Genomic DNA, 19,037 nt, shown 5'->3' with positions numbered 1-19,037 from the left:
GGGTTAAAGGTTATAGTGGTGTAGTAAGGTAAGGTAAACATGAGGGTCAAGCACTACCAATACGACCATACAGCATTAGGAAGGAATGAGGTTATCTTGAGATGGTTTCGGGGCTTTAGTGTCCCCGCGGCCCGGTCCTCGACCAGGCCTCCACCCCCAGGAAGCAGCCCGTGACAGCTGACTAACACCCAGGTTCCTATTTTACTGCTAGGTAACAGGGGCATAGGGTGAAAGAAACTGCCCATTGTTTCTCGCCGGCGCCTGGGATCGAACCCAGGACCACAAGTCCAGCGTGCTGTCCGCTCGGCTCCCTTCTGACCGAATGTGAGGACAAGGGTTAGGATACAAGGTCCAGGAATAGTGATCAAGCCACTTGGACCATCGGGGATTGAACGCTCACTTGCCTAAAATGAGGCTGTGCCAACCAGTGGGATCTCGCTCACAACAGCTGCTGCGCTCCAGTCCCCGGACGATGCCATCAACCTCACACCAGATTAATAAACATCTTTCAAATGTGTCATAACAATGTCTTTATATGTTACTGTCAATATATTTATAATTAAATTTTTGACACTTTCGTTAAAACGAAATAAAAATAGAGGTTTCATGCTGTACAATAGTGTAGGATTTATCGGCGTTATATGGCAAGGAGAAACTGCAATTGGAGCAGCCTAGTCCCTCTTGCATTAGTGTTTACGTAAGGTGATTAAATAAATAAATAAATGTTTATTTAGGTAAGGTACATACATACAAGAGATTTTACAAAGAATGATGGATTTATAGATAGGGCTAGTACATACAATGCCTAAAGCCACTATTACGCAAAGCGTTGGAAAGTGATTGATTTACCAGTCCTGGGTTCAGCTCAAATTGGTTCAGTACACAAGCTTTCGGTTGTAAAAATAGCGAAGAGGTAGAGACAACATAAATGTATTATCCAAAATCATAAACTATAGACAATTTTGTGGGAAATTTCAACTCCCTCATATAGAGGACACGATGAACTATGAGCTCTAAAAATTCAGGGGTATTTTGAGGCTTAATTGATTAAGCCTGTGTCCAGGTTTACAGCTTACTCATATACATAATATTGTGGTGCTTAAAGCAACATCACAATCTATACAGAATGAACTTTTTGAATTTATATTAGAAATCTACAAAAAAAAAAACAAGGAAGAAGTAAAGAAAGCATTCAAAAGCAAAATTGAATTCAAAAGCAAGAAAGAAAGCAAAATTTCATCTTCATAGTTTCCTACCTAATGCTTGAAACTAGCACTGTATCTAGTGTTAGCTAGTGTAGTAGTTCGCGGGTAAATAACATTTCATTCATTTAAATTTGGCGGGTGTAGTTTTCTTCAGCGTTGCACCATAAACATTAGAAAATTGAGCTAAGATATGCGCAATGAATGAAAAATGTGTCAGTTTTCATTAGTATGCTTCCCCCAAAAAATAAAATTGCCCCTTTACGGGCAGATAATGCAGAAATATATGAGAAGAGTACTAGTACAGGTACGAGGTTGTGAGGGAGAAGGAGTATATGAGGTATGAGGTGTCAAGCGGGCGCCGCCAGCTGATGTCCTCACCGTCAGCTGATACAACCACCTCTCACAGGCCCTCATCTTCCTAACAAAATGACACTTTCCTGCATTTAGAAGGTATTTGTACATGTGACTAGTGCTAGGAGAAGAGGTGAGGCCTCACATATATCTTACTCTCACACGTCTCATGGCCTGTACACTTTTGTGGGGGAAATGTATTCTCATTGGGTAATATCTGCTTTCTTGTATATTTTCTTCAATATATAACTTTTAAACTCTACTGCCAGAAAGTTAATTAAGCCGAGGAAATGTGAGTCTGGTTAGTTTGGTCGTCATATTTGAGGACATAATACTTGTGTTATGTAGGGTTTGGAAAGTGAAATCATATTGGAAAATGAGCAGAGCTTTTTCAGGGATTAATTAGATTATTGTCTGAATAATAAATCCCCCCCCCCCCAGCTTAGGGTAAATCTCTCAGGAGCCACTGCAGTGGCTGTTTGGTGGATGATTTTTTTTTCTTGCAATGGATTTGTTATCATTTTATTAATTCTGCTAGAATTTACCTACTTAAAATTATCTGTTAGACTTATAAGGCACTGCTCTGTTTGGATATAATGTAAATGATGTAACAGACATTGATGATTACAGTATTTTATCCTGTATTAAAGTTCTATAATGCAGCACCCCATGGTTTGTTAGACTTGATTAACAGTCTTAGGGACGATTCCCAAATTTATTCCGAGATATTCCACATGTTTCAATTTGGTCCCTTTTTCAAAGTGATACGGAACACTCATGTGCATCATTAGGGTGATTTGTTTTTATTATATGTTAGTTTAGGGGAGTATTGTTAGACTAAAGCACTTTACAACACTTTGTATTTGGCATGGTAACCTTACCATAGTCTTGTAATGTACTTTGATCCAGAGCAGCAAGAGAGAGGTTAAAATCTTCCCATGCCCAGATTATCATAGAAATGTTCCCACAGAGAATATGATGATTGTGAAATTCACTGATGACCCATATATATTAGGCTAGGTTCATTGTATTTTGTGCTGATTGGTATAAGTATGACCATTTTGTAGGTTCGCTGGTGTGCTTTTTGGATACAGGTACTGTATACAGAACATTGCATTAGAGTACTGTATATTGATATTGGATAACATAGCATTCTACCCTAGCATGATATTTATTTATTTATTTATTTATGCATATACAAGAAGGTACATTGGGAATGTGAGGATACATAAAATGGTAATTACAGTCTTGTAAAGCCACTAGTATGCGCAGCATTTCGGGCAGATATAACATATGTATTTGATTAAAAAATAGTGGAGAATCACTTGGGGTTAGATTGTTGGTTCCTGGCCACTTAAGCTCCATATTGAGCTATCCCATTGTTAAAGTTTTAGATTAAATGGTAAAAAAATAAATAAAGCATTCAAACAGGTCAGGAATCTAATGTGCTGTATGTAAACTTGAGACATGATTGTATAGTTGTTTGAGACAACAGTAAAAGTAGCCCCATTCAAAGACAGAAACCTAATTGAATCAAGTTTAATGAAATGTAATTACTGTATAATATTAAAAACATTACTATTATTTCAATTTTGAATGATTTTAAGAGATAAACACAACCTGTTCTTAGTGCTTTGTACTGTATTTAAACTGTTGTCTGCAGGGGAGGAAATGCTTCCAAGTTGTGCTTGCCCTTCTGCAGCGCCCTTGTCCTAGTACTCCTCATAGGTTACATTAGTGTATCATCCAAGTCCCAAGTTTATTTTTATTATTACCATATATATCTTATATCACTTGATTATTAATTTACTACTTCAGAGGTGTGAGTGAAGGTCTCTTAAATTATGGATATGCAGTAATTTTGATATCATTAATTTCCATGGCTCCCTGGCTACTTCACACAATACTGTATAATAAAGCTCAATTGTATTATTTTATTATTTTTAGGCAAATACTTCATAGTACTGTAATTTTTATCAGAAATGTCAATTTTGTTCCAGAAATTTAATATTGAGATGTCGAAGCACTCGGGCACGGCGTCAGCACGCCTTAGGGCTGACTACATGCGTATCAAACGTGACCCTGTGCCTTATGTTATGGCTGAACCCCTACCTTCCAATATTCTTGAATGGTAAGTATATGTCTGCATAGGACTAGAATGTTATCTAGACTATGGTAAAATAATTTACCTTACTTTAGGTAATTCAAGCTAGCCATGTGCAACATAGTTAAAAAGTTGTGACAAATTATGCATGATTTGCTGAGCAAATTCCTGTAATTTAATTTATTTACACTAAAAATTAAATGAGCTTCTATATTAACTTGTTCTTAACAGTATGTTTTTTAGTGTGGTTATTATATCAACATATGTATCTACCTTCAGGCATTATGTAGTTGAGGGCCCCGAACAAAGCCCCTACGAAGGTGGGTATTATCATGGCAAGCTGGTATTTCCCATGGAGTATCCCTTTCGCCCTCCCAGCATCTACATGATCACACCCTCTGGTCGCTTCAAAACCAACACTCGTCTTTGTCTCTCCATATCAGATTTCCATCCAGACACCTGGAACCCAGCCTGGTCTGTGGCAACAATACTTACAGGACTGTTGTCATTCATGGTGAGTCTAGAACACTGCACAAAGAAATCACGTTACCGTGATATGTTGATGAGAAAATCAGTAGGAGCCACGAAGAAGATTTGAACTGCTGCTCTGGGTACTCCCAAGCAAACGCCTTAAGTGTACCTACACCATGTCATGGTGTAGCATTCTCTCTCCATATAAGATTTATATGGAGATATCAATGTAGCATTGCTACACCATGACATGGTAAAAGTAATGCAAGCTGGGATTCTTTATAACGCTTTTATTCCGCAGCTCACAAAATGAGTACAACATGATTATTATTAGTCCGCAAATTTTATTTTTAAAGTGAGAGTTGGGATGTATTATTGAAAACTGGTATGTAAGTGTCCAGGGTTAAAACTTGTGAATCTTTTGCTGTGGTGAGTGAAAAGTTGACAAGGCAGTTTGATATAATTTTAGCTCAAATTTCGTTTTATGTGCTCATAGTAGAATAAGTTTTTGTAGTTACAAAATGTTGCATTTACACAGCTTTAGAGAAATGACAAGTATATTTTGCACCATTATGTGGCAGTCTAATCAAAATGATTAATGTAATGGGAGCAGAGAAAAGTTTGATTGAATTCAACTTCATTATTTAAGAAACTCAAGTTTATTAGGATGGAACAGTTGATATTCACAGAAATAATCCTTTGTCATCTTTAAGTAATCTTGGATATAGAGCCACATGGATGTTTTTAGATTTTTAGATTTTGTATTCAGTTTTTAGTGGTATTTGGGGTTTTATTCATTTAGTATGTAAATGATTTAGAAAAAACTTTGATACAAATGTACAAATTTCTCACTTTCTCACTTTTTTTTTTTCACGGCACTCAACATTCTATTTTTATGGTATCGTGTGTACTGCAGTTCAGAATATAACCATTAATTACATATGTATATTATATGTGACAAAATGCTTCATATACCATATGGATTATGTGCAGTACTGTACCTTTATTTCTGAAAGTGGAAAAAGAACGTCGACTGAGAGTTAAAATAATACTCGTGTGTAATATGCATCCATAAATGAACGTGACCAAACGCCATGAGAGAATATTTCATTTATCTTATATATTGGTTTTTATATTTGCAGCTTGAAAAATCTCCAACATTTGGTAGCATTGAGACCAGTGACTATGAAAAAAGACAATTGGCTCAACAGAGTTTGAGTTTTAACCTTAAAGACAAGGTCTTCACTGAACTATTTGCTGATATGGCAGAGGTAAGTCAGGATCTCATTAGTGTCACTTCTGTATAGTATTTGCATGTTTTTCATATTAAATTAGCAATGCCTTTCAGTATTATTCTTCAAAGTAGGTTCACAGAGCAAATACTTTCTCTAACATGATTAATCTGCAGTAAATGTCAGAGGATTCAGGAAGAATACATAAGCTATTACTTCTATGTTCTTGATGCCCTATTCAGTCTGGCAACTTCCCTTCCATCATGGATGATCATTTCAAATTTTTTGTTAACAGATTTTTAAGTACAGTTGCTTTCATGAACTGGAAAGAAGAATATGTGCAAAGAAAGATGACTACCTTGAGATGACTATCTCACTTCCTGGGGGTAGTGAGAGAATAGAAGAGCTAGAGAAGTGTCTATCTTGTTATTTATCTTCCTATCTACTTACTCACCTGAATGGTCTTGCTGGAAGTCAGTCCTCATATTTTTTCCTTGTAGTGATTGCTACACTTCCAAGCAAACATTACCAGGAGGTGATATACTTTGACAGATGTTTCAAGTACACCTACAAGAATCCTTGAAACACATCAAAGTTGTAGTCTGAAGTAGTAGCAGAAGAGAGGGAAAAAATTATTATTATCATTATCATTATTAATTGTCATCTACACTTCCATGGAAATAAACATTGTATTCACATGGACTCTAGGAGAATCCAACCTTAGTAGCCCAGTTGATAGAACTTCGGTCTCACATGCCTGGGGTCCGCAGTTCGAGTCTCCTAGAACCCTCCTGAAATGTTAATTATTATTATTATTATTATTGTTATTACTACTACTACAGTATTATTTTTTTATTATAAAAAATGAACACATGAGCAGAAAAAAGGAGAGAATAACAAAATGGTAATTATTTAAAAGAAAATGTGTAAGTGAAGGATAAGGATGTGAGCCTCAAGTAGCACGAGAGTGAGAGCACTCTCGGGGAAAACCCACCAGAGAAAATGTACTTATGTGGGTGACTGCTGCTTCCTGCTTGTGCTCATGTTAGCTGATGATAATTTCTATGTGGTGTTGGTTTTATATGCACAAATACAGTCCTATACAGTATATGTACCTACTAGAATGAACTTATGCAGCAAGTAACATAAAAAGGACAGGTATTGTAAGTATACAAATAAACAGAGAAACCTGAATTAAGGTAATTTTATTTAGCTCGATGCTCCTTCACTATATATTCAGTGTTAATCTTCAAGCATTGATTTAACAAAATGACAAATATACCAAGCACTCTTAAAATACATTACAATAACATGTTGAAATATGAACAGTATCTGAAAAGAGAGAATACAAATTACAGCTCTTGGTTTTTCATGATCGTGTGCGTGATTCTTGCAAAAAAGTAAGAAATATTGTTTAATGTAGCATTATTTTTTATTTTGTTCTTTGTTTTCTGGTGCATGTATGCTCCTGTGGGTGTCAAGAATGTTATTATAGGAATGTTGTACAAAATTGTTAAAAGGAAGGTCAACTATATACATATGTTAACATTGGTGAAATTTCTTAAAAAAATTATATAACGCTCAGGCCAAGTACCAGTACTGAGGTGGCTGCATATTTTGTGTTTAACATAACATTGGCCACTAATGAAGAGTAGACTGTAGTGTCAGACTGTAGATAAGCTTCTCTTTATTCATATCATAGGTTTTCCAATAGTTATTAAGCCCATTACAGGAGACTTGTAATCACATAACATGTTGTTTAAGTGGTAAACAATCAGATTCTCCACTAACTATAAGAAAAGGCAATTTAAGATGTGTGCTTACTAGTTAGCCTGGCTGTTGGTATTCAAGTTTCAATAGTAGATATTTAGATTATGTATCTACTTCACCAGGAACCATGTTATGGAACTCTGTAGACGTCTTTCTATTACTATTCCTCTTGTATTGATAATGTATCTAATTTTAAGATCTTTGGTTCATATTTTATAGTAAATTATTTCTTCTTTGCTTTCACTTCAGGAAATTCAAAATAAACTGACCCAGCGTGAACAGGAGCTTGCAGAGAGAGCGAAGGCTGCAGAAAGTGGAAGCCAAAGTGACAGAGGCCCAACAAGCAATGATAGTACGAACCAGAACCTCGACGCAAGCCAGATGTCTGCACTAACAAACCTGCTGGTTGTTGTTGGTTTTGCCTTATTTGCATGGACAGTGACGTACGTTGTTTCGACTTTAAGTGAAGAAGAAGGATAGTGTGAATTATATACCTATAATGGTCGATGTTTTATTTTAAAATCTGCTAATATTTTGGAAATGTTTAAAAGAAATTGTCATTAACAGTAGGGGGGGGGGAGGGGTGAAGGACTGATATTCAGTACTTCTGCTATTATTACTATATTCATCTGAAGGCTGTAATGAGATAAGCTTCTGTGAAAAATATTCTCTTTTACTTGCGAGTAATCTGGAATGTGTTATCTGAGTTGAACATATTTTTCTTTCCTTTTCTTGATATGCATTTGTGTTTTTCCTAAGCTTACAGTAAAAAATTGTGAGTGAGTGAGTGAATGGATAAAAAAAAGTGGAATATTTGTATATTATTACAGTATTTTTTCTGTGGTGATATGTTTTCTTTTGGAGGAGAAGCAAAAATAACTGCATATTCACATTATTTGTAAAGAAGTAGCCCTGTTGTGAATATTAATTGCTTTGTTATTTGATACGAAGGTTATCATAGTTATGTAAGTTATCTCCAGTGGCAAGCAATCACCGAAGTTTATACAGTACTGTTATTTTCCACTAAGCCCTTGCATAGAATTTTATAAAAAAATAAATAAAAAAATAAAAGCCACCAAATGATGGCCACAACTGTACAGTATGTAATGCCTTCATTCAGAAAAATATATATAAGCATCAGTTCATTCAAAATTATTAAGGTGCATTAAGAATATAGTGATATGAAAAGAAATGAGAAATGGTTATGTAAAATACATACCATCTTATGGTTCCATTGTAGTACAGTATTAAGAAGTGAATTTCTTCTTGTACTTCATTGTATTTTTGTACTATACTTAATTGTATGTTAGATTGACTGTTCAGACAAAAAAATTAATTGTTAAAACATCACCCACATATAGATGTGTATTTTTGTGGTGTGCTAATATATAGTTGAACAGTAGAGTCTGACTAGTTTGATTGCCTGTAGGAATTGAACCATAATTATCCAAGCTTTGTTTACAGCTGCATCATGCACTGATTGGCTAATCTATTAATATTAGCAACATTTAATGGAGAAAATAATAAGGGTTGTTGCTTGAAGATGGTGTGTATTAGAAGACGTCAGAGAATTGGAGGTCATTTCATAAGCACTAATGTGTAAACAGAATATAAGAAGTTGTATGATTGCAGCTCTGCAGGTCAGTGTACACAACTTCAGGTGGAGCACAGAATGCAGATAGCAACCTATCCTCATGGTTTATGTTATACTTGTGCTATATGTACATATCAAAAAGTCCATTTTGGAACTTAACCATTTAGTACTAAAATGCATTTACAAAATGGGATATTTTCAAATAAAGATGAAAATCATAGCCAATTTAATCTAGGCGTAACAAATTAATATAGAGTTATTTCTATGTTAGGCCTACATTATACTTGAAAAGGTTGTATTTCACTTTCATTTTGGCTTCCCCATCTCAAAAAAATAAATTGTAAGTGAATTTTTTACTAAATGGTTTCATTTTAATTGGTGTTAAAAATCTGTACATAAAGGTTTAGCACAAATGTGGGGATAGGTTAAAGACTGCCAGTTATTAAAATTGTATGTAAATATGCAAGTTCATATGTAATATGATGGCACATTTATACGTGTGTGTGTGTGTGCGTGCACGCTTATATTTTATTCCGGCAAGTATTTCCTTACTTCATGTCAGTTCACACAGGACTTTTCTCTTTTTATGCAATCCTGTTTGGTTCCTCACATGTTTTTATTGTTATTTTCTTCTAGAATGTGTCCTTCCCAGCTCTCAGTTTTATCACTTATTATTTTACTCTTGTTTTCCTCTTAATATGGCTGAGGCTGTGTAGCAGTTTGGGTTGGGTCTTCTCTATTTGCTGTGTTTTAAAATTCTCTCTCTCTCTCTCTCTCTCTCTCTGTTTCTTGGCTCTCTTGTACCACTCGCTCATCCCCTCATTCAAATAAGTTTTCAATCAACTTATGTATGTGAGTTTTGTCACTTTAGACAGTTGGTTAAAATATTTGTTAACTATTCTGCTGTCAACTCTTGAGACAAGGAAAGCCTTATTGTACTATACTGTTTCCCAGCATTTCTGGTAGATGAATCATGTTGTCATATGGGAGTTTCTTTCTTGAGTTCTGTGTCCCTTGGCATTCCTAATATAAATTTTCTCATCTCAATTGCCCTTTCAATGAGCAAACCCTACTAACTCCTGATCCATTTCCCAAACTACTCATTCCTACTTTCACTATATACTGTACATGGATATTAGTACACAATGGTCACTTGATCCCAAGGAGGCTTCAAAGTCAAATTTTCCTATGTTTGACCCATTTATATGAATGTTTTGCCGAGTCCACATACACCCGTGCGTACTGTACAATAGTATTTCCCCCCTTGCTTCTTATTGCTCCTCGGCATCCTCCATGAGTTACAAAAGTCTAGCAAGTGGACACAGTAGCTTTAGTGCTCTGAAAGTGAGAGGAAAGCAATAAAACTTGATATGAAGCCATAAATAATAAGCAACTAAAAGGCAGTGAAAAAAGCCTGCAACATGAGCATAGCCCCATCAGTTGTTTGTACTATATTGTACCCAAGAATGTTAAGAACATTAAAAGTCAGGATGCAGAGAATGGTGCTTTATTAGTATTAGAATCAGCACAGTGCTCAGTACAGTGCTAGTTTAGGTGAAGGCACTTAGTTTGTCTAAGCATTTCAAAAAGGAAGCTAACAGGTGAGAAAGTTGTGAGTGAAAAAATCTGGTTCTTGTGCCGGGTTATCTTGAGAGATGAGGTTATCTTGAGATGATTTCGGGGCTTAGCGTCCCCACAGCCCGGTCCTTAACCAGGCCTCCTTTTTATTACTAACAGTAACAATAGTAAATAGGTGGATAGTAAAATTAATTAAATGGTACAATTTGCTTCATCTGAAGATGACTGGTGTGACAGTGAGTGTTAATGGCAAAGCAGTTGAGGCTAAAGTATAAGGGTACAGCATTTGAATGGGTTTGTTAGGTCTTCGTGTTAAAGATTTAATATGAGGATGATATTAAAGCTACTGAACACCCACCTAAAATTTTAACCTACAAAACTTGGCTGAAGCTAACAGAATAATGTAAGAAGTCTTTTGTTTTCAACCTGATCCAAACTTAGAACATAGCAGTGAAGTGAATTATATGATCTGTGAAGTAATTTCATGCTTCAATGAACTGTGTCTTGAGGAGCACAGCCAAGCTTCACAGTCTGACATCAAATTGCTTTTCATCATTTCTGCGTCTGTAAGATCAATACCATCTGCAACCTCCTCAGTGCCTTACACAACTGACATGCCAATGTCAAAATTAAAATATTTATCAATAGAATCTAAAGGAAAATGCTGACATTTCATTTTCAAATAATATAAGTGCTAGGCCCCTGCAAGCACTGTGGTTCTTCATATGTGATATTTTATACTTACTGGATTACTTCATTATAAAATTATAATGCACATTCCCAAGTTAAGAAAGTTATTCATGTTATTGGCAATGGAAAATTGACAATCATTTAACGACTTTCTGGTTTCTGAACAATGTTCACAGAATATATCTCGCTTATCAAGTGAGAAATATATGTAATGTTTATGTATAGACAAACTTGCTTGAATGAACGAATTTGTATTAGATCCAGGCCAACCAAAGTTTGCTCGATTCTGTTATTTTTTGACAATTTTTTTGTTTTATAGCCTTGTGTTCAAATAGAGCTCCTACAATCATGCATATATCAATCTGCACTCTGAGAATGGTTACGGCAATGTGTAACATTTCTCCACCAATTTTTATGCATTCATTTATAATTTTTTTTTTTTTATGTTTTCCAGTGTACGAAGTTTGGTGTATATGCACTTATTTTTCTCAGTACAGTATCTGCAAACAAAAAGATAAAATTAAAACTTAATGTTACGTATAATTTACAAATTTTTTTCCCAAAAGATTTAGATCAATAATTCTGGCACAAGTCATCTCTATTTTTAGTTTTTTTGTCACTTAGGAAAAGTTACAAAATTTGCCTTCAAAAGTTTATTTTACTTGTAATTAAACTGACATACTTTTCTAAGTTCAATTTAGCATCTTCAAAAGAAAAGGGAATATTAATACAAAAGAATAAACATAGGAATATATAGCCCAAGCAGGTGTGATAAGAGAAGAGGTGACATCAATATTGAGTTAACAGAGTAATCTGGTCCTGTATTCTCCTTGGACAGCTGGGGAAGTGGGTGGAGTATCACCTTGCTCGGCCCTCTTGGAAGTGATGATAGAAGGTTATACCTAGATGTCAGATGCCTGTTGGCAATTTGATGTGTGTTTGACTTGAAGTACTCTTGCAGTGTCCAATTTCCCATTGTTATAGTATCTATTGGTTTGGTGGTACAGTATCTAGTGAGGGGTCTAGTTAAGTGTAGAAAATATGTATTTACATATACATTAACTTACACACATCATATATACACATACACTCAAGAGGCACATCATTAAACTGGAAAATGTGCAAGGGTATGGTACCAAATGGCTTCCGGAACTGAAAAACACGAGCTGCGAGGAGAAGCTAGAGATGCTAAATATGTCAAAGCTGGAAGATAGAAGAAAAAGAAATGATATGCTCACTACACACACAACAAGAATCAACCAAATTGACAAATATTAATTCTAGAAATTTGCAACCTCAAGAACAAGAGGTAATAGATTCAAGCTAAAGAAACAAAAAGTGCCCAAAAAATATTAGACAGTTTTCTTTTGTAGATGGTTAAAACAAGGTAAGTGAGAAGGTGGTGGTGGCCAAAACTCAGTAGTTCAAAGCGTTACATGACACTACTGTACTGGGAAGATGGGACACTGAGCATAGCTCATCCTGTAACTACACTTAGGTATTTACACACACTAATTACTTATTTCATGTTATTAATACATTTTCTTAATATATTAGCAAATGTCTATAAACCATTCATAAGTAACTCGACCACTAAGCTTCATAATCTGGATTTAATGCTAATAAAATTATAGTATAACTCGGTCATGATTCTGGTAGTACAGTTGTGTTTGTTCTTGACTGACACTCGGGAATCCTGAGATTCGAATCCTTGGGGGACAATAAGGGTTGGGCACGTTTCCTTTCACCTAGCAGTAAATAGGTACCTGGGAGTTAATTGATGACTATTAAATTATTATTTGGGTGAGAGAGAAAGTGTGTATGTGTAATTACCTAAGTGTAGTTAGAGGATGAGAGCTACAATCATGGTATCCCATCTCCTTAGTACAGTACTCAGACAGGGAGTGTGTCTGTGTGTACTCACCTAGTTGTGCTTGTGGGGGTTGAGCTTTGTCTCTTTGATCCTGCGTCTCAACCGTCAATCAACTGGTGTACAGATTCCTGAGCCTACTGGCCTCTGTCATATCTACATTTGAAACTATGTATGGAGTCCGCCTCCACCACATCACTTCCTAGTGCATTCCATTTGTTAACTATTCTGACACTGAAAAAATTCTATCGTCTCTGTGGCTCATTTGGGTACTTAGTTTTCACTTATGTCTCCTTGTGCGTGTTCCACCCATGCTAAAGAGTTTGTCTTTGTCCACCCTGTTTATTCCCTTGAGAATTTTGTGTGTGCGTGTGCGTATCGGTGTGTGTGTATGTGTAATTACCCAAGTGTAAATCCGGTCTGGGATGATTGGCCATAGCAGTGAAGATGTGGCCCCCCCTGTTCTTCACCTGGACAATGGTGGGTACTTCATTTATTAGATAATATGAATTTATAATCCACAGCACAAACAATAACAGATGGGTACACGCCATAAGTGACCTATACAATGGATACAGACAGCAGCACTCCATACATCTCTGTATACATCTCTCTGTTCTCTGTCTCTATTGGTTTCACTCATCTGAATGTGTATACATACAAAGTTGGCATGTATACACCTAGACTTACCTGACAATGTCTAGGCTTTGTACATATTCCTGTCTTCAAACCACCTTACCATACATTTCTTGCAGTGTACAGAGTACTGTATCCTGTATTATATAAACGGTAATGTCCTTTACACTATGCATTGTTATAATACAATGGTGAACTTTGTTAAAATGTTCTGCAGTCTGTTGTATATATTAGTTCAGATATTTTACTTGATCTATTTGTCATGATCTGATTTTTGGTTTTAAAATTTTTGACTGGATATCATGTATTATACTCTCCCAATGAGATGTGTGTGTGTGTTTGTGTGTGTGTGTGTGTATGTGCAAACTATGTGAAAGGTAGCAAAAATTTGTGAAGATCTTGGTTAGAGTAAAAGATTTGCACCAACAGCCTTGTATTGTAGCAAGATAATGCATTTATGATATAGTTAGGTATATAGACTTACGTTCTAAAGCTTTAAAATTGAATAAGTATACTGTACTAATAATGGCTATCTCTTTCACAGGTTATTTTATTATTGTGTAGACTTATGGTTTAAGCAAGATTGTCTGGCGTTATCCCATCTTGCATGCATACTTTCCTTCTCATTTCAGTCTCTCACCTCATCCAGGTTTACCCTGCACATCATCTCCATGCATCTTAGAAAAATCTTTGTTACAATGCAGGCCTCTATTATACTTTGATGCATTTTTTTTTTTTTTACATATTTACACTCTTTTAAGTACTGTATGTACACAAGACACCATCCTTCTTTCTTATAAGTCATTCCTTCCCTTAAGCTCAAAATATTGTACAGTACCTGTACTGTTAATGTATCCTTTCTTGCTCTCTCTCCACTCATGTTATTCAGTGATCATTTCACTGATCATTCCACTCTTTTTATACTCACCCACTTCAAGACAATTAAAATTTTTGCATCTTTTTGTCATATTACGCTTGTCTGCACCTGTGGCTCAAATTATTTTTATTTGACTGGATTTCTTATACCTTCAGTACTTTGCAGTGTTGTCACATCTTTTGTCTTACTGTACTTACTAAATGTAAATTTAAATATATGCGAACAAGCCTGAATGGTCCCCAGGACATATGCAACTGATAAGTACTAATAATGGATATCATCAAAATATTTAGACTACATAAATTTTGCCATCTTCAATCCATTCATATATTATATATATTTATCCATATACCAGTTTGTTAATCAACATTCCTTCTCTTCAAAGAAAATGGGGCAGTATATGTGCACAATTGGCAAACTAAACACAGACACTAAATGCCTTCATGAAAGATTCTAATTTGAAATGGTAAGAGCCTCGAATTATCTTAACCTTCCAATTAAGTTCTTCGGTATGCAGGAAACACTGGTGATCTTCAATGCCAATCCCCTTAACTCATCAAAATATTTAGACTACATAAATTTTGCCATCTTCAATCCATTCATACATGAATAACATTCCAGTGTTTATTTGGTTGTACTCTTTATTTAAAATACATTTTTCTTTGTAACTTCATAACCTACTCGTTTTCTGTAACCTTCATAACTTTTATTTGTTCTTACATTGTTATTTGATAACATAGATAGTAGTGTCTCTTCCAGTACCAATGTTCATTCTGTATCCTTTCCAATAATACAGCATTTGATTAACAGAGAACCTAAAGCAAGGACTAGATAGGTAGTGTAACATTTTATTTCTTTTTGAACAGTAATTAAAACCTGTTGCCTGTTCATGATGTTAAGAGTTGTTCTACTTGAGCAGCCTAGCCTGTGGCTGCCTTGTCAATATGTTTTCATCATAACTTTATAATTTATGTGTAAACAAACATAATTGTAATACAGTATAAATATATGAAGACCTTATTCATTTATAACATCAAACCTGATCAAAGAATTTTGTTGTGTAAATGTTTTGAAATCAACTTTTTCCAGGAACATTGCAAGAATGTTGCATTGTTATTTGAAAGCCTTCCTAACTCTTATGTTGAACACTACTTAGTTTAAATTGCTGTTCAACATTCAAAGGAGCAGGGACTTTATTTTAGAGTATAATTAGATTCGAAGGACCATAAAAATTCTGTATTTTTAGGCTGAAACGGATCAAATAACTAATGTATATTTAAACAAATATTGGAGTGGTTGGAGAGAAATTTTGGCTCAGACCTACAGTGGAGGTCTGCCATCATCAGTGATCATACACCAGCATCAGTGATCATACTCAATCATCAGTGATCATACACCAGCATAATAACACAATAATTTTGTGTTTAATAACACATATTATTTGTTATATTACAAAGAGTCCTGGGAAGACGGGACACCATGAGCGTAGTTCTCATCCTGTAACTACACTTAGGCGTAGTTATTTAGGTAATTACCAGCATCAGTGATCATACACCAGCATCAGTAATCATACGCCAGCATCAGTAATTATACACCAGCACCAGATATCATACACCAACATCAGTAATCATACACCAGCATCAGAGATCATACAAGAGCATTAGTGACTTAGGTGGTTAAACATAGGTAATCACCGTATGATGCAAGTAACTAGATCAGTTACTTTTCTGCTTATATCATTAAGTGGATGCTTAAAAGTATCAAATCTAACAGGAAATACAGTGTTACAGATACTTTATATAGGAAATTCCATAAAGTTGGGAAGGTTAGAGAATTAAACTAATAGACAACATGTGATTGTACACCAAAAAAAAAAAAGTTTACCTTAATTAATTTAACCCCTCTCCGATAATACTTTCTAGTGTCATTTACCCTCGGGGTTCATTATCTTCTGGTGTCATTTACCCTCGGGGTTCATTATCTTCTGGTGTCATTTACCCTCGGGGTTCATTATCTTCTGGTGTCATTTACCCTCGGGGTTCATTATCTTCTGGTGTCATTTACCCTCGGGGTTCATTATCTTCTGGTGTCATTTACCCTCGGGGCTCATTATCTTCTGATGTCATTTACCCTCGGGGTTCATTACCTTCTGGTGTCATTTACTCTCAGGGTGCATTACCTTCTGGTGTCATTTACCCTCAGGGTTCATTGTCTTCTGGTGTCATTTGCCTTCAGGGTTCAGTGCCTTCTGGTGTCATTTACCCTTAGGGTTCAATGCCTTCTGGTGTTATTTACCAATGGGGTATCATTACCCACTCTAATATCATTAGCCATCTGGTATACTCTACCCTCTGGTGTCATTACCCTTTGGTGCCATTACTCTGGTGTCATTACTCTCTGGTGTCTTTACTCTGGTGCCATTACTCTGGTGTCATTACTCTCTGGTGTCTTTACTCTGGTGCCATTACTCTGGTGTCATTACACTCTGGTGTCTTTACTCTGGTGTCATTACTCTGGTGTCATTACTCTCTAGTGTCACTGCTCGCAGATGTCATTACTCTCTGGTGTCATTACTCTATAGTATCATTGCTCGCTGGTGTCATTAATCTTTGGTGTCATTATTCTCTGCTGTCATTACTCTCTGGTGTTATTGCTCTCTGCTGTCATTACTCTCTGGTGTTATTGCTCTCCGGTGTCATTACTTTATAGTATCATTGCTCGCTGGTGTCATTACTCTATAGTATCATTGCACAATGGTGTCATTAATCTCTGGTGTCATTGCTCTCTGCTGTCATTACTCGCTGGTGTCATTACTCTATGATGTCGTTTTCTTAGCAGCACTGATTTGCCCAATTATATTCACTAGTATATTTTTAACAACTCATTAGACAAATCGTGCATAATAAAGAAGATTTATATTCATCTGAACCAAATTTCCTCAAAATTATGTTAACTTCTTTGTACAAAGAATTGTAGTTATAGGAAGTAGTAAGTGTAAACATGGATAGCATTGTATACATAAATTAAGTTTGGAATGGTTTGATTTTATTGAATTTTTGCTTTTTGCAAGCAAAGCTAATGAGCTTTGAGCAAAGCTAATTCAGAGCTAATGAGACTGATCAGCCATTGAAGAATCATGGAAATCAGGGTTATAGTAAGGGGATAATGTATGAGTTTTTTAAATATATATGATTAAGAGCTGTGCATGATTATTATTTCATCCATGAATATGGTGGTGTATCTTAAGTTGTTTTTTGAAATGTAGAGATGTCTTATCACCTCATGTTTTCTCTTGAATACAGTAGGTTGACCCAAGTCTTCATGAAGCAGGTTCGAATATTAATTGCTGGATAAATATAGAAACTTTTTTGCTTTTGATTTGGAGAAAGATGAGTTCTTTCCCCAGGAAAATATTGTTATAATGTAGATGCCACAATTTTAATTTTTTTGTCACACTATTATTTTTATTTATTTACACTTCCTCATTAGTAAGCTGCGATGAGAATCAATTATTTTCATCTTGATGATTCCAACACAATAGAGGAATAAAGGTTTGTATAAATATAAATGTTAATTATAAATTAATAGAATTTTTATAAATGTTGAATTTTTAAATAACTTGTAATTCAACATTGGGTAAATTTAACTTTGGTAAATTTAAGATTGGGAAATGAAGGAATGAATAAATAGCATGTAATTAAATGTTGGATAAATCTAACCTTGTGTAGTTACGGTAACTTTGGTAAGTATAACAAGGGTAAATTTAAGCTTAGGTAATTTTATATCAGTATCTTCAGTGGAAAAATCTAACAATGAGGAATTTACATAGGGAAAATTTTTCCTTGAGTAACCTAACAATGGGAAACAGTAACATTGGAAGTGTTAAGAGTTACATGGACTGTAGCTGAATTCATCGAATAAATGAATACAGAAGTACAGTGCAGAAGCGGAAGTTTAATAATAGGGGAAGGGGGGGAGAAGTAGGCACTACACAGAGGAACAATGACAAAGTAAACCACTTAAGTCAATACAGTGAGCATTGATAGTCCCCGTGGCGCAGTGCTAACACACTCGCCCGGCGCTGTGCCAGCAAGTTGGCCTGGGTTCGTATCCTGGCCGGGGAGGATTGACTGGGCGCCAATCCTTAACTGTACGCATCTGTTCACCCAGCAGTGAATAGGTACCTGGTTGTTAAATTTATCTATTTATTGATTTGCATATATATACACACAAGAAGGTACATTGGGTGATTTGGTGGAACGTATTCCAGGGAAAATTGATTACATATAAGGTAAAGAGATGGGAGCCAGGAGCTGGAGCCCAACCAGCACAAGCAGGGATATAAGTACATAGTTTCTGAGTAGAGTAGAGATTGATTGATAAAGATTAAGCCACCCAAGAGGTGGCATGGGCATGAATAACCCGTAAAAGAGTAGAGATTGATTGATTGATTAAGATTAAGCCACCCAAGAGATGACACGGGCATGAATAGCCCGTAAAAGAGTAGAGATTGATTGATTGATAAAGATTAAGCCACCCAAGAGGTGACACGGGCATGAATAGCCCGTAAAAGAGTAGAGAGCTGAGCGCGCACATAAATATTCCGCAGTTGGAATGTCTTTAGCTGCGTCTTAGTTGATCATTGTGAGACAATACTTG

At 35.6% G+C, this 19,037-nt stretch overlaps 1 protein-coding gene across 3 annotated transcripts; it reads left to right on the top strand.

Annotated features, from left to right (window-relative positions):
- Positions 1 to 1,497: 1,497 nt before the first annotated feature.
- On the top strand, positions 1,498 to 17,580 carry LOC123745674 (ubiquitin-conjugating enzyme E2 J2). 3 transcript variants are annotated; one of them, XM_045726484.2, is made up of 5 exons: positions 1,498 to 1,655; positions 3,557 to 3,687; positions 3,940 to 4,174; positions 5,274 to 5,402; positions 7,383 to 17,580. In XM_045726484.2, the coding sequence occupies exons 2-5, from the start codon at positions 3,572 to 3,574 to the stop codon at positions 7,611 to 7,613; spliced, it is 711 nt and encodes a 236-aa protein (XP_045582440.1). In that variant the 5' UTR covers positions 1,498 to 1,655; positions 3,557 to 3,571; the 3' UTR covers positions 7,614 to 17,580. The 3 variants fall into 3 exon arrangements, with proteins under 3 accessions (XP_045582440.1, XP_045582439.1, XP_069168322.1); XM_045726483.2 differs by lacking the exon at positions 7,383 to 17,580 and adding an exon at positions 5,659 to 6,557; XM_069312221.1 differs by lacking the exon at positions 7,383 to 17,580 and adding an exon at positions 5,659 to 6,557 and having other exon boundaries at positions 1,552 to 1,689.
- The last annotated feature ends 1,457 nt before the right edge of the window (positions 17,581 to 19,037 follow it).

Source organism: Procambarus clarkii, chromosome 71 (assembly GCF_040958095.1).
Source record: "Procambarus clarkii isolate CNS0578487 chromosome 71, FALCON_Pclarkii_2.0, whole genome shotgun sequence".
NCBI classification, from domain to species: Eukaryota; Metazoa; Arthropoda; class Malacostraca; order Decapoda; family Cambaridae; genus Procambarus; species Procambarus clarkii.
Note: the sequence above shows the minus strand (reverse complement) of the source record. Positions and strands in the feature narration are given on the sequence as shown.

Excerpts from the sequence above, each read along its gene's own strand:
- LOC123745674 (XM_045726483.2), top strand. The coding sequence starts at position 3,572 with ATGTCGAAGCACTCGGGCACGGCGTCAGCACGCCTTAGGGCTGACTAC. Across the intron at positions 3,688-3,939 it reads CCTTCCAATATTCTTGAATG|GCATTATGTAGTTGAGGGCC; the intron begins GTAAGTATATGT and ends ATCTACCTTCAG. Across the intron at positions 4,175-5,273 it reads CAGGACTGTTGTCATTCATG|CTTGAAAAATCTCCAACATT; the intron begins GTGAGTCTAGAA and ends TTATATTTGCAG.